General features: G+C 42.9%; 1 protein-coding gene across 1 annotated transcript; it reads left to right on the top strand.

The window, feature by feature from the left end:
* The first annotated feature begins 4563 nt into the window (after positions 1-4563).
* On the top strand, positions 4564-25850 carry LOC139539478 (mitofusin-1-like). Its single transcript, XM_071342458.1, has 18 exons — positions 4564-4740; positions 5513-5654; positions 5797-5932; positions 8111-8273; positions 8647-8771; positions 9226-9334; positions 11520-11627; positions 14550-14703; positions 15498-15565; positions 16800-16921; positions 17201-17327; positions 17547-17651; positions 17843-17945; positions 19134-19360; positions 23341-23508; positions 23807-24003; positions 24371-24505; positions 24792-25850. Exons 2-18 carry the CDS (start codon positions 5534-5536, stop codon positions 24859-24861), a joined length of 2238 nt encoding a protein of 745 aa, XP_071198559.1. The 5' UTR covers positions 4564-4740; positions 5513-5533; the 3' UTR covers positions 24862-25850.
* The last annotated feature ends 756 nt before the right edge of the window (positions 25851-26606 follow it).

Below are 26606 nucleotides of genomic sequence, written 5' to 3'. Positions count from 1 at the left end.
TAGAAAACATGTAAAGGGGAGATTAAACATTTCCATTCATTTGTATTCTGCCACACAGAGAATAATCTCTTGAGTTCACCTGGCATGTGATGAAATCTATAACGTTATCATCCTGGGAGAGCTATGTATGTGTGTCCATGTTATCATTATTTAATAAGTCAAGTCTGAAGCTACAGTATGTGGTGGAAAATTACATTTTTTTTTAAAACTAAATTATCAAACACATCAATATTTTACAGAATACAGAAAAATGGCGCTGGAGGAGATGGCCGCCGTTTTACGGTCTCCTAACCAATTGTGCTATTATGTGTTTGTTTTTTAGCGATATTTGTAAATGATTTTGTACATAATGTTTCTGCAACCATATCTTACGGCAGAAAAGAGCTTCTGGATATCAGGACAGCGATCACTCACCTCGGATTAGACAAAGATTCTTTCAACAACAACAACAACAACAAGCAGGACTCACACGATATTCTCCAAAAATCACACTACTTGCCTAGAGAGTTCTCAGCTATACTTTTTGTGGCTGTTTATTTACCACCACAATCAGATGCGGGCACTAAAACCGCACTCATTCAGCTGTATAAGGAAATAAGCAAACAGGAAACCACTCACCCAGCGGCGCTCCTAGTGGCCAAAGACTTTAATGCAGGGAAACTTAAATCAGTTCTACCAAATCTCTATCAACATGTTAAATGTGCAACCAGAGGGGGAAAAAATTCTAGATCACCTGTACTCCACACACAGAGACGCGTACACAGCTCTCCCTCGCCCTCCATTTGGTAAATCCGACTACAACTCTATCCTCCTGATTACAAGCAAAAATTAAAGCAGGAAGCACCAGTGACTCTATAAAAAATGGTCAGATGAAGCAGATGCTAAACTACAGGACTGTTTTGCTATCACAAACTGGAACATGTTCCGGGATTCTTCTGATGACATTGAGGAATACACCACATCAGTCATTGGCTTTATCAATAAGTGCATTGAGGATGTCGTCCCCACAGTGACTGTACGTACATACTCCAACCAGAAGCCATGGATCACAGGCAACATTCGTACTGAGCTAAAGGGTAGAGCTGCCGCTTTCAAGGTGCGGGACTCTAACCCGGAAGCTTACAAGAAATCCCGCTATGCCCTGCGACGAACCATCAAACAGGCAAAGCGTCAATACAGGGCTAAGATTGAATCATACTACACCGGCTCCGACGCTCGTCGGATGTGGCAGGGCTTGCAAACTATTACAGACTACAAAGGGAAGCACAGCCACGAGCTGCCCAGTGACACGAGCGTACCAGATGAGCTAAATTCAATGCTCGCTTCGAGGCAAGCAACACTGAGGCATGCATGAGAGCATCAGCTGTTCCGGACGACTGTGTGATCACGCTCTCCGTAGCCGACGTGAGTAAGATGTTTAAACAGGTCAACATACACAAGGCTGCGGGGCCAGACGGATTACCAGGACGTGTGCTCCGGGCATGTGCTGACCAACTGGCAGGTGTCCTCACTGACATTTTCAACATGTCCCTGATTGAGTCTGTAATACCAATATGCTTCAAGCAGACCACCATAGTCCCTGTGCCCAAGAACACAAAGGCAACCTGCCTAAATGACTACAGACCCGTAGCACTCACGTCTATAGCCATGAAGTGCTTTGAAAGGCTGGTAATGGCTCACATCAACACCATTATCCCAGAAACCCTAGACCCACTCCAATTTGCATACCGCCCAAACAGATCCACAGATGATGCAATCTCTATTGCTCTCCACACTGCCCTTTCCCACCTGGACAAAAGGAACACCTATGTGAGAATGCTATTCATTGACTACAGCTCAGCGTTCAACACCATAGTACCCTCAAAGCTCATCACTAAGCTAAGGAACCTGGGACTAAACACCTCCCTCTGCAACTGGATCCTGGACTTCCTGACGGGTCGCCCCCAGGTGATGAGGGTAGGTAGCAACACATCTGCCACACTGATCCTCAACACTGAAGCTCCCCAGGGGTGCGTGCTCAGTCCCCTCCTGTACTCCCTGTTCACCCACGACTGCATGGCCAGGCACAAGTCCAACACCATCATTACGTTTGCAGACAACACAACCGTGGTAGGCCTGATCACCGACAACGATGAGACAGCCTATAGGGAAGAGGTCAGAGACCTGGCCGGGTGGTTCCAGAATAACAACCTATCCCGCAACGTAACCAAGACTAAGGAGATGATTGTGGACTACAGGACAAGGAGCACCGAGCACGTCCCCATTCTCATCGACGGGGCTGTAGTGGAGCAGGTTGAGAGCTTCAAATTCCTTGGTGTCCACATCAACAACAAACTAGAATGGTCCAAACTAGAGGTCGACCGATTATGATTTTTCAACGCCGATACCGATTATTGGAGGACCAAAAAAGCCGATACCGATTAATCGGCCGATTTTTATTTATTTATTTGTAATAATGACAATTACAACAATACTGAACAAACACTTATTTTAACTTAATATAATACATCAATAAAATCAATTTAGCCTCAAGTAAATAATGAAACATGTTCAATTTGGTTTAAATAATGCAAAAACAAAGTGTTGGAGAAGAAAGTAAAAGTGCAATATGTGCTATGTAAGAAAGCTAACGTTTCAGTTCCTTGCTCAGAACATGAGAACATATGAAAGCTGGTGGTTCCTTTTAACATGAGTCTTCAATATTCCCAGGTAAGAAGTTTTAGGTTGTAGTTATTATAGGAATTATAGGACTATTTCCCTCTATACCATTTGTATTTCATTAACCTTTGACTATTGGATGTTGTTATAGGCACTTTAGTATTGCAAGTGTAACAGTATAGCTTCCGTCCCTCTCCTCGCTCCTCCCTAGGCTCGAACCAGCAACACAACGACAACAGCCACCATCGAGGCAGCGTTACCCATGCAGAGCAAGGGGAATAACTACTAACCTTAACCCCTATCCTTACCCAACCCGAACCAAACCATAACCATAACCATTCCTTAACCATAACCCGTACCTTTACCATTGTAAACTTCAATGGGGTAGGGACGTCCCAAGGATTCTGATTGCACGGACCGTTCATTCATGTATCAATTTGTAAAATGAAGAATGCCTTGATATTATGTAGTATTGATGACTGACTAGTCCTGCAGCACATCATCACTGGCATGGAAATGATTAACAAAAATACAATTTGTGGCTTGATGATTAAAAGGTAAATCATTTTCGTGAGCCTTGAATATTTTTCTCTGTTATGCATTATAATGTCTGTTTTGAATAGGCTATAATGTAATTCCAATTGACAATTTTTCTTGAGTTATACATTAATTCTTCAACAGAGGGCAGCATAGCCTACCTGCCTGTATTTGTTTTCTTTAGACTATGTAGTCAGTTATATTTAATCGGGAAAAACTTGATATAGGCTACAAAATGAAAGATGTTACCCATGGACATAAAGACAATTAGTTTAACTATGGCCACACGTTATCTCACTTTCAAACATAGCCTATGGAAGTATTATTCTCGGCATACTGCAGTCATGTTCAACATTAAGGTGAACATACGGATACATTCCAGCCGTTTGTAGTCTTGGCTTTTATTGATCAGTTTAATATTATTGTTGTCGCACCATGCATACAAAGTCTATCGTACTGTAGTAGACATTTGTTTTCACGAGAGGTGCAGCGCAAATTTGCTTTCAGTTTCCTTTTTATTGCCGGTTCATTGAAGCACAATATCATTGAAACAGCTCTGCTTCCTTGGGCTTTAATCTTACAAAACCGGTCCTCTTTATGAATAGTCTCACCCAATGTGGTATTTTAACATTGAGCAAACTAGTTATTGGACAAGATTCATCATGACATAGCTAATTAACTACTCATAATCCAGTGAACCACATGTAGACAACATTTAATGTAGTCAGTGGTATTAGGCTAAACTTGATATGGTAGGCTACTAAATTACAGATTCAATGTTACCCAAGTTATCTTACTTTCAAACATAGCCCATAGAAGTGTATTTTACTGTAATAGACTACTGCAGTCATGTTTAAAATTAAGGTGAACATATTCATATGGATACATTTCAGCCTTTTGTAGTTTTCTATGTTTTGTAACATGCTTCTATAAGCATTGTTAAAAGACAAGGTGCAGATTGTTCTTCTATTTAACGAAAACAAATATTCTGGCAGATTGTGTCAGATACAGTAACATTATTTATCCACATTAGTCCATTGTCCCTACCAGTTAGCCAACTATCTGTAGCTGTTTGGTAATGACGTTGACATACATATCTTGCAACGACATATTTTTTACTTTGGTCCTGAGCTGTTGCAGACAGCATCTTCTTAATTAATAATCTTGGCGCACGGATCCCTTTAGCGGGATAATTGTCATCAATATTGTATGTACAGTTGAATAACTCTTGACTCTAGGTTTTAATGCACTCAGTCAAAACAATACTTGGGCCCTTGCCAAAGGTGAGAGGGGGTCACCAAGGAGTTGGTTGCATTCTCTGGCCATTGATTGGATGACTCATGGTCACATGTCAACTCGTTGACATATAGTTCCACCCCTTTGCCCTGACCGTTTGGAGCTGCTTGGACTGAGTAATAAATGAATTGTTAGCTAGCGACCTGTAGCAATAGCCTTACCAAATATTGACTATTCATTATCGGAAATAAGGTTTACTCCTGTCTGTGGTATGAAAAGGTAGCTTTGGCCATCTCGCCTGAAGTTGTGGTAAGGGGAATTCAAATGACTACCATGAAGATAGCTAACGTTAGCTAGTTAGCTGACATAAGACAATGACACGCGTTACAAAACAGCTGAATTTCAATAATGCGAAATAACACCAATTTGTTAGTTAGAAATGTGATATAACAAATAACATTTTGTAATGTAAAGAAATTCCAATGTTTGGTAGGTAGTTGATTTCCGCTAATGACTTGTTAGCTAGCTAGCTGGGTGCAAATAGCTAACGTTACCTACCCAGCCACATTCTTTCAGCCAAGATTTTTGTTGACATGTCATTCAATATCTGTCGCTTGTCAGTGTACGGTTACTCAACCTTTAGCTAGTTGCTAATGTTTTGTCGACTGCTGGAATGTTTTGTAGCCAACCAGTGTTTTCATTTGCTAACCAGATCCTGTTAACCAACCCAGACATGTAGCTAGTTGTGTCATACATAAGTCTTACAATAGTAACAGCTGTTATTTTGCTTTGACTCATGAAGGCTGATATGGAATTATTATAATTATTTTAAGTTGTGGTGTGAATGTCTGTTAGCTGACCAGCTGTGTTCATTGGGAAAGTGATGATGATGATGATAATAATAATGCTAAGTATCTAGCATGGTCCAGGCACATGCTCGGGCATCACGGCTAGTCAATGTCAAGGAACAGACTTGTCAGTTTTTGGGGATAAGGACAACTTGCAGTGTATAATGAGGTATTGCACTAAGTATGATGAATATTCCACCCGTTTTGTAATGTGCATACTTTCCCTCGATCAGATCAAATCAGAAAGCTGAAGCATGGATTCGCCTCAGGACGACTATTCTCCACTCAAACGCTTTGTAGTGGCCAAGAAAAAGATAAGTGACGTGTTTGATCAACTGCTGGAGTATGTGAAGGAAGGTTCTGTGTTTGTAGAAGGTGAGTGTGCTGTACAGTAAATCAGATGCGTCAGGCACATTTTGAATGTCGAAGGAAGTAGTCGAATGCAGAAAGGGGTTGCTTTTTGTTATGTTGTGAGTACACTGTTCTCTTAATTTTTCTTTGTTGTGTGATTTGTCAGAAACTTGTCGGAATGATGCCTTAGAGAACATTGCAAGTCGGGAGCAACAGGAGCAGATTCGGGCGTATGCTGGCAAACTGCAAACTATAAAAGATGTGCTGGCACGCAGACACATGAAGGTGGCCTTCTTTGGCAGGTAAATGCTTATAGTCTGCTGCATTTTGATTTTTCCACTTTTGCATTTATTTAGATTTTAAAAAATGTACAGTTTCCAGGCTAGAACTGAAGTGTGCAACCACATTTGAGCAAAGATCAATGGATCATGACATTGAGTTTGGCCTTTATTGATCAGTTAACATTGTTCATGTTACACCATTGCATACTAGGAATTGTATCGTAGTAGACACTTGGTGTCCCAAGCTTTCAGCTTTGCTAATTGAGGATGATGAAGAAAAGGTGCAGTTCTGCTTTCACTTTCCGTTTTACTGCTGGTTCATTGAAGCACACTTCTGTTGAAACTGCTCTGCGCCATCAGGCTTTTATCTCATGAAACCAATCCTCTTTATGAATAGTCTCAACCGATGTGGTAATTTATCATTCTGTATGTGCTAACTAGCTATTGGACAAGATTCATAATGATAAATTGCCTAGTCATAAGCCAGTAAACCATAACAGGTTGAAATTCCTGTAGTTATTTCCTCATGAGATTGTATGTACAGTTGAAGTCGGAAGTTTACATACACTTAGGTTGAAGTCGTTTTTCAACTATTCCACACATTTCTTGTTAGCAAACTATAGTTTTGGCAAGTCTGTTAGGACATCTACTTGGTGCATGACACAAGTAATTTTTCCAACAATTGTTTACAGAGATTATTTCACTTATAATTCACTGTATCACAATTCCAGTGGATCAGAAGTTTACATGCGCTAAATTGACTATGCCTTTAAACAGCTTGGAAAATTCCAGAAAAATGATGTTATGGCTTTAGAAGCTTCTGATAGGCTAATTGACATAATTTGAGTCAATTGGAGGTGTACCTGTGGATGTATTTCAAAGCCTACCTTCAAACTCTGCCTCTTTGCTTGACATCATGGGAAAAGCAATCAGCCAAGACCTTGGGAAAATAAGGTTTGGACCTCCAAGCCTGGTTCATCCTTGGGAGCAATTTCCAAATTTCTGAAGGTACCACGTTCATATGTACAAACAATAGTACGCAAGTATAAACACCATGGGACCATGCAGCCGTCATACCGCTCAGGAAGGAGCGTTGTCTCCTAGAGATGAACGTACTTTGGTGCGAAAAATGCAAATCAGTCCCAGAACAAGAAGGACCTTGTGAAGATGCTGGAGGAAACGGGTACAAAAATATCTATATCCACAATAAAACGAGGCCTATATCGTCAGAACCTGAAAGGCCGCTCAGCAAGGAAGAAGCCACTGCTCCCAAACCGCCATATAAAAGCCAGACTACGGTTTGCAACTGCACATGGGGACAAAGATTGTACTTTTTTGAGAAAAGTCCTCTGGTCTGATGAAACAAAAATAGAACTGTTTGGCCATAAATTACCATCGTTATGTTTGGAGAAAAAAGGGAGATGCTCGCAAGCCGAAGAACACCATCCCAACCGTGAAGCACGGGGGTGGCAGCATCATGTTGTGGGGGTGCTTTGCTGCAGGGGGGACTGGTGCACTTCACAAAATAGATGGCATCATGAGGAAGTAAAATTGTGTGGATATATTGAAGCAACATCTCAAGACATGAGTCAGGAAGTTAAAGCTCAGTTGTAAGTGGGTCTTCCAAATGGACAATGACGCCAAGCATACTTCCAAAGTTGTGACAAAATGGCTTAAGGACAACCAAGTCAAGGTATTGGAGTGGCCATCACAAAGCCCTGACTTCAATCCTATAGAACATTTGTGGGCAGAACTGAAGTGTGTGTGAGCAAGGAGGCCTACAAACCTGACTCTGTTACACCAGCTCTGTCAGGAGGAATGGGCCAAAATTCACCCAACTTATTGTGGGAAGCTTGTGGAAGGCTACCCAAAATGTTTGACCCAAGTTAAACGATTTTAAGGCAATGCTACCAAATACTAATTGAGTGCATGTAAACTTCTGACCCACTGGGAATGTGATGAAAGAAATAAAGGCTGAAATAACTCTCTCCACTATTATTCTGACATTTCACATTCTTAAAATAGTGTTGATTCTGACTGACCTAAGACAGGGAATTTTTACTAGGATTAAATGTCAGGAATTGTGAAACTGAGTTTAAATGTATTTGGCTAAGGTGTATGTGAACTTCCTACTTAAACTGTATGTTTGATGAAAATGAGGTGTCACTATAGACCTCTTACGTTGTGTTCTTTGCTTAGGACGAGTAATGGGAAGAGTACAGTGGTGAATGCCATGCTGAGGGACCGGGTGCTGCCCAGTGGCATGGGTCACACCACCAACTGCTTCCTGAGTGTGGAGGGCACGGACTCGAACAATGCCTACCTCAAGACGGAGGGCTCAGAGGAGGAGAAGAGCATCAAGGTAAGTTCTCTGGAGATGTGGATATACTGGCTGGAAGATTAGGCTAGCTTCTCTTACCACTCACAGTGGGCTTTACACCCTCAGTGGAGTTGGAAACGTGCTACCTGATTGAGTTACTTAGAGATGAACTCTTCTTACCACTCATACATAGTACCCTCAGTCACGTTTTTCTTTCTGACCCTCTAAGCAATTCAACAACTTTAGTCTAGATCAGATTATTATGCCGTCCTCAACTTTGACCTCAGACACAGGCTCAACTTTGACCTCAGACACAGGCTCAACTTTGACCATTATATACAAGTTGTCAGTCGGGCAGAATTTGAGTGACTTGAAATCCATTTAAATTATACTATGACTCCCTCTTTCTTTCCAGACTGTGAACCAGCTGGGTCATGCGCTGCACATGGACCAGAGTCTGGATGCAGGCTGCCTGGTCCGAGTCTTCTGGCCCAAGACCAAGTGTGCCCTGCTCCGAGACGACCTGGTCCTTGTAGACAGGTACAGTAACGTTACCCTGACAACGCTACCACACCTTTCAATTACACCGCTGGTCTTAACAACTTGTACAGTGCTCCAGAGCTTTACGAATAGCAAGATATACACGGTTGTCTGTTATGGTTATTTGATCAGGCATTGATGATTGTTATATACACAGATCACCTATGAACTAAACACCGACAAAGGCTGAAAAAGTGAACCCACGTTAATCTTTTTTTGCTTTTCTGTGTGCCTCCCTGTTTGAGGATTGCAATTTTACCTCTGTAGCTTGCTTGGAGTCCATACAGTATGCTCTGTACTATTGCTAAGTAGGATAACTAGAATAGCCATCAACCACCAGTGTCCCAAGCCCCATGGTAATGATTGACCATCAGTAAACGGAGGTTGATTAGGCTGTATTACTCTGAGAAGCAGTGACCTTGACCTGCTCTAAAACATCCTCCATCTTCTTTAGCCCTGGGACAGATGTCACCACGCAGCTGGACAGCTGGATCGACAAGTTCTGCCTGGACGCTGACGTCTTTGTGCTGGTGGCCAACTCTGAATCAACCCTCATGAACACGGTAACGGAGCTCACAATCTGACCAATCCCAACCGGCTCTAGACAGTGCTGACCAGTCAATGCGTCTTGTCTTGTAGCAAATCAAATCAAGTTTATTTTATATAGCCCTTCGTACATCAGCTAATATCTCGAAGTGCTGTACAGAAACCCAGCCTAAAACCCCAAACAGCAAGCAATGCAGGTGTAGAAGCACGGTGGCTAGGAAAAACTCCCTAGAAAGGCCAAAACCTAGGAAGAAACCTAGAGAGGAACCAGGCTATGAGGGGTGGCCAGTCCTCTTCTGGCTGTGCCGGGTGGAGATTATAACAGAACTATGCCAAGATGTTCGAAATATTCATAAGTGACAAGCATGGTCAAATAATAATCATGAATAATTTTCAGTTGGCTTTTCATAGCTGATCATTAAGAGTTGAAAATAGCAGGTCTGGGACAGGTGGCGGTTCCATAACCACAGGCAGAACAGTTGAAACTGGAATAGCAGCAAGGCCAGGTGGACTGGGGACAGCAAGGAGTCATCATGCCCAGATAGCAGAGCTTCAGGATTGCAGATAGCTGTGTGCTCATGGATTTTTCTAATGGATTCCTTGTAATTCTTTTTCCACCAAACATCCTGGTCTTTTTGGAGATGGGAAATACGAAAGGATTTGATTTAGTCATGTTAACAGTTCTATCAAGAGGTTTATGTGTTCTAGAAAGCAAAAAATGTTAAGCTTATTTGACGCAGCTACACTGAACAAAAATAAAAGCAAGTTTAAAATATATATTTTTTAAATTGAACCTTTATTTAACTAGGCAAGTCAGTTAAGAACAAATTATTATATATACAACTGCCTACCCCGCTCAAACCTGACAACGCTGGGCCAATTGTGCATCACCATATGGGACTCCCAATCACGGCCGGATGTGATACAGCTTGGAATCGAACCAGTGACTGTTGTGCCTCTTGCACTGAGATGCAGTGCCCTTAGACTGCTGCGCCACTCTGAAGCCCAGGTGGATGGATTATCTTGGCGAAGGAGAAATGCGCACTAACAGGGATGTAAACAGATTTGTGCACAACATTTGAGAGAAATAAGCTTTTTGTGCGTATGGAACATTTCTGGGAACTTTTATTTCATCTCATGAAACATGGGACCAACACTTTACCTGTTGCGTTTTATATTTTAGTACAGAAGGAATTGTCAACGTATTTTATATATAATATGTATATGTGCTTTAAGGTAATCTTTGCAAATTAAGCAGCTTGTGTAGGCTGGTTATGGGGTTGTAACTAACTGTGAGAGTTGGTATGTCAAGTGACAGTAAAGGAAGTGTTTTCTTTCCAAAGCTTGTTAGTCATCAGTGCTAGGATACGGCCGGCTCCAATTTGCTCCAGCACTTAGGCCCAGCTCTGTTTATGTCTGCCGACGCATTCATGTTATGTCAGAGGCACGTAGTCAATCACTGGGCTCTCTCGTTATCTGTGCCAAATCTCTTCAAGGGACAGGTCCTGTTTCCCCCTCTTCTCACTTACCGTTTTGACAATGCACCCTAGGATACCCAGCCTCTGATTTCAATCACAGCACCCAGTATATTGTAAGCGCTCTAAAGTACATTAGATTAGCGTTGTTAGACTGCGATAATGCAATGCACCTGGACACACACTTGTTACGCAGATGAAGTGAAGAAGCATTTGTTCTGCTTTAGTTTAGGGAGTAAACTCTGCTGTTTGATAACAGACAATAACAGTCTTTCAGTGACTTGAGACCTTTTCCTAGCTTATTAGCTATGTCATAACCTACAGTATCTTCGTGACCCTTTACAAATGCCTATCTCCTTCCCCGATAGCACACGTGCTGTATTTACACAGAACTGCGTTGGGACACCTTATCTCTGAATTGTTTGTAAAGGTTAAACACATGGGGAAGTCTGGTGTAGACTGTAACGTTTGACTCCAAGCATGTGCCCCTGGCAACGAGGTTTCCAGCCTTGTGTCAGCCAGCTGTCTGTGTCCTTCTTCCAATATCTATACCCCGCTCTCTTCCAACTGTCCTGTAAAATTTAAATCAATAAAATAAAAAAGGAATTGAGTTCTCCTTACACAAAAATATAATTAGATACAAAATAAAGGTTAACACTACACTTTGGTTTTAAGACTTAATTAGTGCACTAACAATTCCTGACCTTGAATTTTTCTTGTTTTCCAGGAGAAGCATTTCTTCCACAAGGTGAACGAGAAGCTCTCCAAACCCAACATCTTCATTCTCAACAACCGCTGGGACGCCTCAGCCAATGAGCCGGAGTACATGGAGGATGTGAGTGACTTACCAACAATAACTGGACATTAATGGAAATTAAGAATTAGTCAAAGTGGAAATTACCTTGTTAACCTCTCTTGGGCACGTGAGACGGTAGCGTCCCACCTCTTCAACAGCCAGTGAAACTGCTGGGTGCCAAATTCAAATACAGAAATACACATGATAAAAATTCAGAAAACAATACATATTTTATATAGGTTTAAAGATTAACTTCTTGTGAATCCAACCACTGTGTCAGATTTAAAAATGCTTTATGGCGAAAGCATACCTTAAGATTATTTGAGAACATAGCCCACTAGACAATTCATTACAAACAGTAACCAGCCAAGTAGAACAGTTACACACGTCAGAAATAGATACAATTAATCCCTTTGATGATCGTCATATGGTTGCACTCAGCAGACATTCATTTACTCAATAAATGTTCCTTTAGTTCGATAAAGTCTCTTTATATCCAAAAACCTCCTTTTTGTTCGGTTTCTTCAGTAATCCACAGGCTCAAACGCAGTCAAAACAGGAAGACAAAAAAATCCAAATTGTATCTGTAAAGTTCATAGAAACATGTCAAACAATGTTTATATTCAAACCTCTGGTTGTTTTTAGCCTAAATAATCGATAATATTTCAACCGGACAATAATGTCGTCAATTTTAAAAGGTAAACAAGAAACGCACTCTCTCGGTCGTGCGCATGAAAAGGCTCTGTGACACTTTAGGGTCCACTCATTCCGACTGCTCTTACTACTTCATTTTTCAGAATACAAGCCTGGAACTATTTCTAAAGACTGTTGACATCTAGTGGAAGGCATAGAAACTGCAATTTGAGTCCTAAGTCAATGGATACTGTAATGGCATTGAATAGAAAAATAAATAAATAAATAAAAATACTTCCTGAATGGATTTCTCAGGTTTTTGCCTGCCAAGTCAGTTCTGTTATACTCAGACACTATTTTAACAGTTTTGCATACTTTAGAGTGTTTTCTATCCAAATCTACCAGTTATATGCATATCATATCTTCTGGGCCCGAGAAGCAGGCAGTTTAATTTGGGCATGCATTTCATCCAAAATTCCAAATGCTGCCCCCTACCCTAGAGAAGTTAACTGGAGTAATAAATCAAAATGTGTGTGACCTGACATGGCTGACTCCACTAATTTTAAGGTGTGTCTGTATTGTATGTCAATTTACAGTAACTAATCAAAGCTGGTGGACATTCTCCTGATTGATGGACCGGGAGTCACTTAGAATCAACTTGGCTACTGTATTGTGGTCGCAGTATTGACGACAAATGCTACTGTCATTTCAATAAATCAGTAAAGTACTTCAATAAAGTAAGCCTACCTTTGGCTGGCTCATGTTCCAGTAGACCTAAATTAGTTTATTTTTCTTTTCCATTTTTCTACTGTGATTATTTTAGCTCACGACGGCATGCATTGCATGATCAATGTTGCAAATGTGAAGTGATTGATCATGTAGGCCTGTTGGATGTTCAAACTTCCAGAACGTTCATAAGTACTTTGCAAACTGTTGGTTTAAAATTCATATCGCTTATTTTTGTGGATCAAATGTTCGTAGATGGAATGAGAAATAATACTATGGTGCCTGGTGAATGTTTTTCCCTGTTCCATATACAGAGCCTCCAGAAATTATTCATACCTCTTGACTTATTCCACATTTTTGTTACAGGCTGAAATCAAAAGGGATTAAATATTTTCTTTCACCCATCTTCACACACTATCCCATAATGACAACGTGAAAAAAAAAAAATTGAGATTTTTGCACATATTGAAACAGGAACTACAGAAATCTTTTTTTTCCATAAGTATTCACACCGATGAGTCTTTCTGGGTCAGTCTCTAAGAGCTTTGCACACCTGGATTGTACAATATTGGCAGTATAATTTTTGTTAAATTCTTCAAGCTCTGTCAAGTTGGTTGTTGATCATGGCTAGACAGCCATTTTCAGGTCTTGCCATAGATTTTCAAGCAGATTTTAAGTTAGAACTGTAACTAGGCCACTCTGCAACATTCCGTGTTGCCTTGGTAATCAACTCCAGTGTATATTTGTCCTTCTGTTTTAGGTTTATTTTCCTGCTGAAAGGAGAATTTGTCTGTCTGGAAAGCAGACTGATCCAGGTTTTCCTCTAGGATTTTGCCTGTGCCTAGCTCTCTTCCGTTTCTCTTTTCATCATAAACTCCCTAGTCCTTAACATAACATGATGCAGCCGCCACCATGCTTGAAAATAGTGATGTGTTGTTGGATTTGCCCCAAACATTGCAATTTATATTTTTTTCTTGCAGTTTTACTGCAAACAGGATGCATGTTTGGGAATTTCATTTTTTATTGAACCTTTTTATTTAACTAGGCAAGCCTTTCGGTTACTGGCCCAACGCTCTAACCACTAGGCTACCTGCCGCCCCATTTTAAATTTAGGGTGTAACTCAACAAAATGTGAATCAAGTTGAGGGGTGTAAATAGTTTCTAAAGCCACCTTTTTTTAATTTTAAGATGGAGGGGAGGGGATTCAACTTAATTTTCAAGTAAATATAGTTAAACAAATGTACCCTAAATGTAAAATTTTAAACTGCTACTTGGTAATAATTTTAGAACCAGAACGGAATGGTCGGGAGAAGATTTATTTCCAAAAGTTCCAAGCTGTCACAACCATTAGTGTGAGACTTGGTTGTCACCAAAGCTGTGCTGTATTCTTTCAGTATGTCATAGTTAATATTCAAAGATGCATTACACACTCAAACATATATATTTTTCAACAAGTATGACAACCGTGGACATTTGCATTACAATTAATTGTTACCCAGAATTCCATGATCATGCACAGCTCTGGAGTTTCTGTTATTGCTATGGGCTTTTAACATTGTGGTGATGTTGCTGTGACGATGCCGTAACGTTCCCCTCCTACAGGTTCGAAAGCAGCACACGGACCGCTGCGTCAACTTCCTGGTGGAGGAGCTGAAGGTGCTGGACCGGGAGCAGGCGCCCAACCACATCTTCTTTGTGTCAGCCAAGGAGGTGCTTAACTCCCGCATGCAGCGCGCCCAGGGTATGCCAGAGTCTGGTAAGCCCGGCCGGGGGTGGTCAAACGGTGGGTGGGGGTGTAGGCAAGCGTGTGTGTGAATAGTGGTAAACCATGGTGTCCACTGTGGTCAAACCAGGTGTTGGTGGTTGGGTGTGTACTGTGGAAGGATTGGGTGTACTGTGTAGGTGACTGGATGGATTGGGTGTACTGTGTAGGTGACTGTGGATAGATTGGGTGTGTGGGGTGAGCAAGCAGGCTCACTCAGGCCATGGGTTTTGTCCTGTCCACACTGTCCCTGATAGGCTTCTCCAAATTAGATCCACAGTGTCCCCTCCAAACAACACCTCCCCAGCCAAACTATAAAACTAACTGAAACTTCACTATCAACTCTTGTCAACACCAGCTACATGGGATCAAGGTACTTATGCAGTCCATTGGCTCACATGCTCCAACATGACCTTTTTTTGTTTGGGTGGTGTCTGTCTTGAGCTCTGTTTTTAGCCTGGCGTCCATCTTCTCCGTCTGATGTAGTTTCTGATCCTTTCTAGGTTAAAGGGATATTTCACTTTGAAGCGTTCAGCAGGTTTTCAACCTACCTGTTGTGTTTTATCAGGTGTTTGACCACCACCGTTCAAAAGCGAGTGGACCGAAGCGGTGCTCCGCAGAGCTCTTTCCCCATGCTTTTTAACTCACTGCTAACTGATACAAAAGTGAAATGTCCCCTTTTTTTTTTTTTAATTATTTATTTGTGTAGTAGTTTATAGGCATAATGGTACTAGACTCAGTTTTGGAGAGGTGTGGTGATCTTTGGATGACAATATGACGTTTCCCAGGTGGAGCTTTAGCCGAAGGTTTCCAGGAGAGGCTCAAGGAGTTCCAGAGTTTCGAGAGAATATTTGAGGCAAGTGTTTGTGTGTGTGGTTGTGACAATGTCTAACACCCCTCGTTCTCAAGCCTCCGATGGTTTTGATGATTTAAATAAAACTAATTTAATAAGAGAGCCCCACAGTATGAATGTAAAATGAAATGACAGAAGTACATTAATGTATTCCAAGCAATCAAGATGACAGTTAAAACGATGTGTAGTCAAGTCAGACAGTGGCGGCTCCTCAAGGTGCAGCCCAGGACATTCAGAACATGCAGAGCACGGCATACCAGGCTCTGTGTCTCTGAATTCTCTGGACTGGCTTTTCCAGTGGGACTCTGAACATCGTGTTGGACGAGGGACAGAACTGTGTCAAAGTGTGTGCTTGTTATGGTAGAGAAAAGATTAGCAATAGAGAATTCCTTGTCTAAAGCTCAGCTTAGTTACGCTGCCCCATACCATTTACCTCTATAGGGTCGAACACCTGAAGGGAAAGCTGTGTAATGGATAGGAGGTTAACTAGATTATATTCCGTGCCACTGCAGATAGTAGTGTTGACCCATTCTAATCACTATCTCTATGATCCTGTGCTGTGAGAAACAACTCTAGTCTTTCCAACTCATCACCGCACTACTCGTCTCTCCACCAATCACGCGTCTCCAAACCAAGCCCGCCCCGCTGACTCCCTGCTTAGGCCAATCAATGTGCATATTACCATCAATCTGCGTCTTCATTGCTGAAGTCTAGATTTGCTTTGGCGAGGATCATCAATTTCTTTCAGTTTAATTTTCATTCTGTTCACTGTCATTTGTTGTATTGTGTTCTGTTGCCTGCATTTTGTCTGGTCCGAGTTGTTTTATGTTCAGGAAATACTAATCTCCCGTTCTTAGAATTGCTGTACTTCTATGATTTTGCACTAACACGTTACTGAGAGCCTAAGAACCATGGGGCTGTGACTTGAGATGCAGAGCTGCTGCTGTCATTTTTATTAGTAAAAATTTCCCCACTTGATTGATTTCACAAAATCATCCATAAATTGCAGCAGCAGGTGTATCTTGTCATTTCTTTGTCCTGCCTATACCCTTTTCACACTCGTGCTGACCCGAACCAAACTGTTCTGGCTTCACATGGTCCTTTTCAAACTATGGTGGATGCTTATGGCGCAATCAGGCCAGCACAGCTTGGTTGGGCTCGACTCAGTAGGTTGAAAAGCCCAGTAGGTCGTGTCGCAGCCCCCCGTCACAGTAACGTGTGTTATATGGCCTCCCAGGAGTGTATCTCGCAGTCAGCAGTGAAAACAAAGTTTGAGCAGCACACTATCAGGGCCAAGCAGATCACTGAAACGGTCAAAGCCATCATGGATGCCATCAACATCAAGGCAGCAGAGAAGAGGTGAGTGTTCTCTGATCCATCCGCTCACAGCCCATCCCTCTTCTTCCTGGATGTTCTGTTTATTCAGTCATTCCCAAATGTTTTGTATGGAAACGGTAACATTTATGATTTAGCATTTTTGTCCAATGACTAAGATGTTTTGGAATGTTAGGTGGGTTCCAACAGGGCAGGCCCAGTACATTTCTAAGTAGTATGGATATTGGAACAAACCTTTGCACATCCTGTGGAAGCACTGATCTACTACGTGTCTCACCTTACCACTTCCTGTGTGTCCTCTAGAGTGGCCTCATTGGAGGACCGTGAGTACCAGATGGACCGTTTGGCGTTTGTGACGAACCAGCTCCAGCTGCTCATAGAAGACATCAAGAAGAAGATCAAGGCTGTCACAGTGGAGGTGGAGAGCAAGGTAAACCGTGGCCATGGAAAAACATGACTGTTTACAATATGTTTTGAAATTCCTTAAAGCCTCATAACACTGCAGGGAATGGCCTTTCCTGGTCATGCTGCCAACGGCATTTTATGGATTTAATACAGCACGAATCCTCAATCCATTCCAAGGGTTACTTACCCCAGATGGTTAAAAATGTTTGTTTTAGCCAGGTACTGACACAACTGTTTTCTCAAGGTGTCCAGTGCCATGGGCGAAGAGATCTGTCGTCTCAACGTGCTCATCGAGGAGTTCCACTCGGACTTCCACCCCTCGCCCCACATCCTCAAGCTCTACAAATCAGTGCGTTTGAGTACCGTTACACCAATGACTGACACACAGGTCTTCTCCATGAAATGGAAGCGTTGTCACTGATGTAGCACACGTAGCATTTAGGTTTAGGAGCATCAGGACTCTAACATCTCAGTAGTGACCTCTCTTCTACGCACTCTGTTTCTGTAACCACTCCATGACCACCTGACCCTCCCTTACAGGAGCTGCTGAGCCACATCGAGGAGGGCATGGGTAAGAACCTGGCCTTCCGCTGCTCCAACGCTGTCAACGCCTCCGTGCAGTCCTCCCAGAGAGACATGATCGGTAGGTAGGGAGCAGTCCTCCCAGAGAGACGTGATTGGTAGGTAGGGAGCAGTCCTCCCAGAGAGACGTGACCGGTAGGTAGGGAGCAGTCCTCCCAGAGAGACGTGACCGGTAGGTAGGGAGCAGTCCTCCCAGAGAGACGTGACCGGTAGGTAGGGAGCCGTCCTCCCAGAGAGACGTGATCGGTAGGTAGGGAGCCGTCCTCCCAGGGAGACGTGATCGGTAGGTAGGGAGCAGTCCTCCCAGGGAGACGTGATCGGTAGGTAGGGAGCAGTCTTCCCCAGAGAGACGTGATTGGTAGGTAGGGAGCAGTCCCTCCCCAGAAAGACGTGATTGGTAGGTAGGGAGCAGTCCCTCCCCAGAGAGACGTGATTGGTAGGTAGGGAGCAGTCCCTCCCCAGAGAGACGTGATCGGTAGGTAGGGAGCTGTCCCTCCCCAGAGAGACGTGATTGGTAGGTAGTTGGTGCACCATGTAACACAACCCCATAATAAATACTATATTTAGGCTAGCCCTGGTCATGTCTGGTCTCGGATCTGTTAGCACAAACTTATCTGGGATCAGGTTTCGGTCATGACACCGGCTCATAGCCCCCCCAAGTGTTTGTCATGAGGTGTGTGTGTGAGTGACACGGCCACCAATCATAAAGCAGACTGACGTCAATGTTATTGACCTCTATAATGTTCAGGACTGGGACTATTGCAGAAGGGAGTAAACCAATTGAATGAGAGGAAAGTACACCTAGCACCAAAGGATTGTTCCATATTGCTCTCTTCTCACCCATCTATTCCTCTTGGATCATTGTGTATTTAGACACTAATATGTAAAGGAGGGCCCTTTTTGTAACAGTTGAATAGGGTGCCAATTCAGGTTCTATAACACAGCTTCCACTGATCCAGTTCTGTCAAATCTCTGACTTCAAGGAAATCAGGAAGCATTCAAAGTGTTTGGGTCTGTCATCTAGACCCTTCAAACTTAACTCTGGACCTTGAAGACAGTTCAGTTCCACAGTTTTTTTTTTGTCCCCACATTGTACCCGTTTAATTAGGGACTGATTTATACCTGGGACACCAGGTGGGTGCAATGAATGATCAGGTAGAACAGAACCAGCAGGCTCTCAACTCGTAGGGTTAGTTGAATACCCCTGCTCTAGATTGGTGTCATTCTTTCCTTGTTTTCCCACCACCAGAGAGTCTGCAGCCTCTGCTGCCCCCTGCTGTTCAGAACCAGATACAGATGCTGGTGCCCTGTCACAAGTTTGACCTGAGCTACGACCTGAACTGTGCCACGCTCTGCTCGGACTTCCAGGAAAACATAGAGTTCCAGTTCTCGATGGGTTGGACGGCGCTGGTCAACCGCTTCCTGGGTCCCACCAATGCCAATCGGGCCCTCATGCTGTTTGACAAGAACTTCCCGGTAAGGTGGCTCCAGGGTTGAAGTTTCCCCTAGGTGCAGAGCTAGAATCAGCTTCCTCTACCAATCTTACCCATAACCATTGGTGAGTGGGGGAAATACAAAACTGACCCAAGATCAGTGTATAGGGGGCAACTTCACCTTACTCCAGTAAGGCATAACGGTGAGAAATGATGGGGATAGATGTCATCTGTAGTGTATTATGTTGTATAAAAGGTATGACATGTTATGACTGTACTAGATGGTTAAGAGTTGTGATGCTGGTTGACCAGCATCTTCAGGTAACCACAGTTAAAACACATGGGTGGGTTGAATGGTAACTCCAGAGTGCAGGGTCCACCTCTCTCACTGTCTCTTCCGTCTGTGTCCACCTCTGTTTCCATGTCTAATCAAGCATCACAAACCCCAAGGCTGAGGAACAGTCGTTGGTGAGGGTTGGTGATATGTTCTTGGTGTTGTATAGATAGTTTTGGTCATGAAGTGTATGTGGACACCTGCTTGTCAAACATCTCATTCCAAAATCATGGGCATTAATATGGAGTTGGTCCCCCCCCCCCCCCCTATAACAGCCTCCACTCTTATGGGAAGGCTTTCCACTAGATGTTGAAATATTTCTGCAGGGACTTGCTTCCATTCAGCCACGAGCATTAGTGAGGTCGGGCGCTGATGTTGGGCAATTAGCCCTGGCTCACAGTTGAAGTTCCAATTAATTCCAAATGTGTTTGATAAGGGTTGAGGTCAGGGCTCTGTGCAGGCCAGTCAAAGTTGGAAGCACAGAATTGTCTGAAGTCATTGTATGCTGTAGCATTACGATTTCCCTTCACTGGAGCGAAGGGGCCTAGCCCGAACCATGAAAAACAGCCCCAGACCATTATTCCTCCTCCACCAAACTTTACAGTTGGCGCTGGGGCATTGGGGCTGGTAGCATTGGGGCTGGTAGCGTTCTCCTGGTATCTGCCAAAACAAGATTTGTTCGCTGGACTGCCAGATGGTGAAGCGTGATTATCGCTCCAGAGAACCTGTGTCTATTGCTCCAGAGTCCAATGGCGGCCAGCTTTACACCACTCCAGTCGACGCTTGGCATTGCACTTGTGTGTGCGGCTACTCGGCCATGGAAACCCATTTCATAAAGCTCCCAATGACCAATTATTGTGCTGACGTTGCTTCCGGAGGCAGTTTGGAACTCTGTAGGGAATGTTGCAAAAAATTTCTTTTTTACACACTACGTGCTTCAGCACTTGGTGGCCTAGTTCTGTGAGCTTGTGTGGCTTACCACTTCACAGCTGAGCCGTTGTTGCGCTTATACGTTTTCACTGCACAATAACACTACTTACAGTTGACCAGAGCAGCTCAAGCAGAGCAGAAATTTGATGGACTAACTTGTTGGAAAGGTGGCTTCCTATGACGGGCCACGTTGAAAGTCACTGAGCTCTTCAATAAGGCCATTCTACTGCCAATGTTTGTCTATGGAGATTGCATGGCTGTGTGCTCAATTTTATACCTGTCAGCAATGGGTGTGGCTGAAATATCAGTCCACTAATTTGAAGGGGTGTCCACATACTTTTGTGTATGTATACAGTACCAGTCAAAGGTTTGGACACCTACTCATCAAATCAAACTTTATTTGTCACATGTGCAGAATACAGCAAGTGTAGACTTTACTGTGAAATGCTTACTTAAAAGCCCTTAACCAACAGTGCAGTTCAAGTAGAGTAAAGAAAATATTTACCAAGTAGACTTAAATAAAAAGTAACACAATAAGAAGAACAACGAGGCTATATACAGGGGGCACTGGTACTGTGTTGGGGTACAGGCTGGTTGAGGTAATCTGTACATGTAGGTGGGGGTAAAGGGACTATGCATAGGTAACAAACAGCAAGTAGCAGCAGTGTACAAAAGGGAGGGGGGGGTCGATGTAAAAAGTCCGGTAGCGAGCTTATTAATTGTTCAGCAGTCTTATGGCTTGGGGGGGGGGTAGAAGCTGTTGAGGAGCCTTTTGGTCCTAGGCTTGGTGTTCCTGTAGCGCTTGCCGTGTGGTTGCAGAGAAAAGTCTAACTTGGGTGACTGGAGTCTGCCAATTTTATGGGCTTTCCTCTGACACTGCCATTCAAGGGTTTTTCTTTATTTGTACTATTTTCTACATTGGAGAATACAAGTGAAGACATCATCTATGAAATAACACATGGAATCATGTAGTAACCAAAAAAGTGTTAAACAAATCAAAATATATTTTAGATTCTTCCAAATAGCCACCTTTTTGCCTTGACAGCTTTGCACACTCTTGGCATTCTCTCAACCAGCTTCACCTGGAAAGCTTTTCCAACAATCTTGAAGGAGTTCCCACATATGCTGAGCACTTGTTGGCTGCTTTTCCTTTACTCTGCCGTCCAACTCATCCCAAACCATCTCAATTGGGTTGAGGTCGGGGGATTGTGGAGGCCAGGTCATCTGATGCAGCGCTCCGTCTTGGTCAAATAGTGCTTCCACAGCCTGGAGCTGTGTTGGGTCATTGTCCTGTTGAAAAACAAATGATAGTCCCACTAAGTGCAAACCAGATGGGCTGGTGTATCGCTGCAGAATGCTGTGGTAGCCATGCTGGTTAAGTGTGCCTTGAATTCTAAATAAATCACTGACAGTGTCACCAGCAAAGCACCTCCATGCTTCATGGTGGGAATCACATGCAGAGATCATCCGTTCACCTACTCTGCGTCTCACAAAGACACGGCGGTTGGAACCAAAAATCTCAAATTTGGACTCCAGACCAAAGGACAGATTTCCACCTGTCTAATGTCCATTGCTCATGTTTCTTGGCCCAAGCAAGTCTCTTCTTTATTAGTGTCCTTTTAGTAGTGGTTTCTTTGCAGCAATTCGACCATGAAGGTCTGATTCACACAGTCTCCTCTGAACAGTTGATGTTGAGATGTGTCAGTTACTTGAACTCTGTAGAATTTATTTGGGCTGCAATTTCTGAGGTGCAGTTAACTCTAATGAACTTATCCTCTACAGCAGAGGTAACTCTGGGTCTTCCTTTCCTGTGGCGGTCCTCATGAGAGCCAGTTTCATCATAGCGCTTGATGGGTTTTTGCAACTAAAAGTTTCTTCAAGTGCAAAGTTCTTAATGTTCCGTGTTGACTGACCTTCATGTCTTAAAGTAATGATGGACTGTCGTTTCTCTTTGCTTATTTGAGCTGTTCTTGCCATATTATGGACTTGATCTTTTACCAAATAGGGCTATCTTCTGTATACCACGCCTACCTTGTCACAACACAACTGATTTGGCTCAAACGCATTAAGAAGGAAAGAAATTCCACAAATGTAACTTTTAACAAGGCACACCTGTTAATTGAAATGCATTCCAGATGACTACCTCATGAAGCTGGTTGAGAGAATGCCAAGAGTGTGCAAAGCTGTCATCAAGGCAAAGGGTGGCTACTTTGAAGAATCTCAAATATGTAAAATATATATTTTGATTTATTTAACACTTTTTTTTGGGTTACTACATGTTTCCATGTGTTATTTCAGTCATGTCTTCACTATTCTACAATGTAGAAAATAGTCAAAATAAAGAAACCCTTGACTGTGTAGGTGTCCCAACTTTTGACTGGTACTGTCTGTATGTTTAAACATGACTGAAATAGATGCATAGTAGATATGTTTTAACATGTAATGAATGATATAGAATAGACATGCCATTGATACCTCTTCAAAATATGAATTAAATGTGTCGTTCTCTTTCTGTTCCATTCATATATTCTGGCTTTTATTAAAGTTACTGAAATTATAAATTACATGCGCTGTTTGACCAGTGAAACAATGGATCAGTTTGGAACCCAGGTTTGGAACCCAGGTTATTATTAGTGGTTCTTTTATTCAAATTAACTGGTAGTTAATTTCCTACATCGTCTCAATAACATCCCAGGTTTAGAATGTAATATTAGGAATCCACCACACTCAGTAAGCCTGTGTCTGTCTCTCCTGTTCAGATGACGCGCTCCCTGTCCACCACACCCTCCAGCGGACCCTCCAGTGTTGCCGTTGCCCAGCCCCAGGACGCCACGCTCTCACAGGAGGACCTGATGATGTCCATGGCCACCAACGTGGCCTCCCTCGCCTCCCGCACGTCCATGAGTATGGTCATCGTCGGAGGAGTGGTGAGTAGTTGTCTTTCTGCACCCACCCTCCAGGTCACCAATCTGGCAACCTGTTTAGTTATACAGGGCTACACTGTATGCCTGGGGCTTTAATCCAGCTGTAAGAGGCAGATGGTAGAATACTTTATTTTTCCCCACAAAAATACAACTTTGTTTTTCCAGAATGTAGGTGGGTGCTGCTCTTCAACTTCCCTTCAATGTTTCAAACTATTTTATAACAACACCCCCAGATTAGGCCTGTCAACCCATAGAGGTACACTGCTCAAACTACAACCCACCTCTCCCGTGTGTGTCCTAGGTGTGGCGGACGGTGGGCTGGCGGCTCATAGCCCTGTCGGCCTCCATGTACGGCCTGCTCTACCTGTGGGAGAAGCTCACGTGGACCACCAAGGCCAAGGAGCGTGCCCTGAAGCGCCAGTTTGTGGACTACGCCACAGAGAAGCTGCAGCTGATTGTCAGCTTCACTAGTGCCAACTGCAGCCACCAGGTCCAGCAGTAAGTACAGTCTGCACCTCTGGGAATGAGGATACTCTCTTAAAGGGGAAGTTTCCCCTGACATCAAGGTTTGTTTCTATTGTAGACTGCTTTTGAGGTATAAAAATGGCTGTCAGTCAATATTCCTGTGTCATCTGTCGAGGTAGACCTTGTGGTGTTCATTCAGACAAATCTGCAGGCCTCAATCCCAGTACAGTAACTCATAGTTGAGCCTCGTATGTAGATACTTCCTTTATGAATCAATTCACTACTGATGTATTGTATGGGGCTGAATCTGCTGATAGACAAATCTACGCCCCCACCCCATCTTTTCTGTGAAGTGGGTAATAAAATAAGTGATGCATGCTTTGATCTTTGCGTTGCCCAGGGAGATGGCCACGACCTTTGCTCGGCTGTGTCAGCAGGTTGACCTGACAAAGAGGGAGCAGGAGGGAGAAATCAGCCGACTGACCGCCAAGGTCCAGACTCTGGAGACCGTCCAGTGCCGCTCCAAGATCCTCCGGTCAGTCTAGCTATCTCCTGGGTCCAGTGTTACCCCTGCCATTGCCACCCCTGCATAGCTCTGTTAAAATAGTTCACCCCCCAATGGTTTGCATTTAACATTTTTGATGCCCGTGGTGCTTTGCCTCGAATGTAATTTCTTCACCATTGGTTATATTGAGGGTTAAAGGTCAGTTGTAACCTTAACTGCATGTGTAGGTGTTTTGACCTCAGTTATAATTGGTTCTACAACAATATTGTACCAATAGGTGTGATCTGTTTGTAACAGCTTTCCCCCATGGTTTCAGGCACAAAGCCACAGAGTTGGAGAGGCAGTTGGAGACTTTTACAGACCAATATCTGAATCCCCATCATTGATGGACTGGTCCTCTTCACTGGAGCCTGTCTTGGCATTGACTCGCCATGCCTGGACTCCCCTCCCCCTCAATAGTATTCCTCCTGGAATTTCCACACCTCAAAACAGATGTTTCTCCAAGAGATTTGTGGAAGTGTCCAGTCCTCCACACACATTGAAGGATTTTGCAGAGAACAAACTGCCTGTTTGTTGAACTAACACAACTGCCTGTATTAAACTCAAACTGAATCAGTTGTGTGAATACAGTTCCAAAGTTGGAGACATAACCTGGGCGCTGTATCCTGTACATTGTTTTCTACTGCTCTTTTAACTGAATATGCCTTTTACTCATGAAGTAAATGTGTGTTTGGACAAATGTAGGCATGTGATTTTCATTCAGTGCTGAATTTGTTCTGGTTCACCCTTGGTACTGGTACCCCCATTGTATATAAAGACAATTTGGAAAGTATTCAGACAGCCTTATTCTTTTGCTTATCGATCTACACACAATACCCCATCAAGGTGAAGGGTGGCTACTTTGAAGAATCTCATTATTTTGATTTGTTTAACATTTTTTGGGTTACATGATTTCATAGTTTTGATGTCTTCACTATTATTCAACATAGTAAAAATAAAGAAACCCTTGAATAAGTAGGTTTTTTTTGTACATTTATTTTTCACAATGGGGTACCAAGGGCCAACCAGAACAAATTCAGCTCTGAATGGAAATCACATGCCTAAACACTCAAACAAATGTATTTACTTCAGGAGTAAGTGAAAGGCAGATGCAGTTTGAGGGACCTACTTGAATTCAGCAACTTGAGTCATGTCTGACTGAGGAAATAGTGTAGATAATCTTAACTAGAAGCATTTTGTAGTTCCTCTGCTGTTTCTACTAATTTGACCTGTCAAGATGGAACAATCTCCACTTTGTAAAAAAAAAAAAAAAAAAAATTATTGAATAAATGTAAATACCTCTTACCAGAATTGATTAAAATAATATGCTATGTAATTGTCTGGATGCTTTTAGTTTTTTTTTTCAACAATAGCATTTGTTGTACAATCTCTAATGGACTCAAAATGAAGAACTCCACGTGGAAAGGGGATGTACAGTGCCTTGCAGAAGTATTCATCCTATTTTGTTGCATTACAACCTGTAACTTAAATAGATTTTTGGGGGGATTGCATGTAATGGACGTGTCCAAATTGGTGAAGCGAAACCAAAATAACTTGTTTTTTTAAAAAGTTGGAAAGTGGGGCGTGCATATGTATTCACCCCTTTGCTAAGAAGCCCCTAATTAGATCTGGTGCAACCAATTACCTTCAGAAGTCACATTGCACACAGGTGGACTTTAAGTGTCACGTGATCTCAGTGTGTATATATATATACACACACCTGTTCTAAAAGGCCCCAGAGTCTGCAACACCACTAAGCAAGGCGCGGCACCAAGGAGCTTTCCAAACAGGTCAGGGTTGGGTTATTAAAAAATATCAAACTTTGAACATCCCACAGAGCACCATTAAATCCATTAAGAAATGGAAAGAATATGGCACCACAAACCTGCCATGAGGGCTGCCCACAAACTCACATACCAGGCAAGGAGGGCATTAACCAGAGGCAACAAAGAGACCCCTGAAGGAGCTGCAAAGTTCCACAGCGGGGATTGGAGTATCTGTCCATAGGACCACTTTAAGCCATATACCACAGAGCTGGGCTTGGCCAGAAAAAGCATTGCTTAAAGAAAAAAATAAGCAAACACGTTTGGTG

This window comes from Salvelinus alpinus, chromosome 15 (assembly GCF_045679555.1).
Source record: "Salvelinus alpinus chromosome 15, SLU_Salpinus.1, whole genome shotgun sequence".
NCBI lineage: Eukaryota > Metazoa > Chordata > Actinopteri > Salmoniformes > Salmonidae > Salvelinus > Salvelinus alpinus.
The sequence above is the reverse complement of the archived record's forward strand: the minus strand, read 5'-3'. Positions and strand labels throughout refer to the sequence as shown.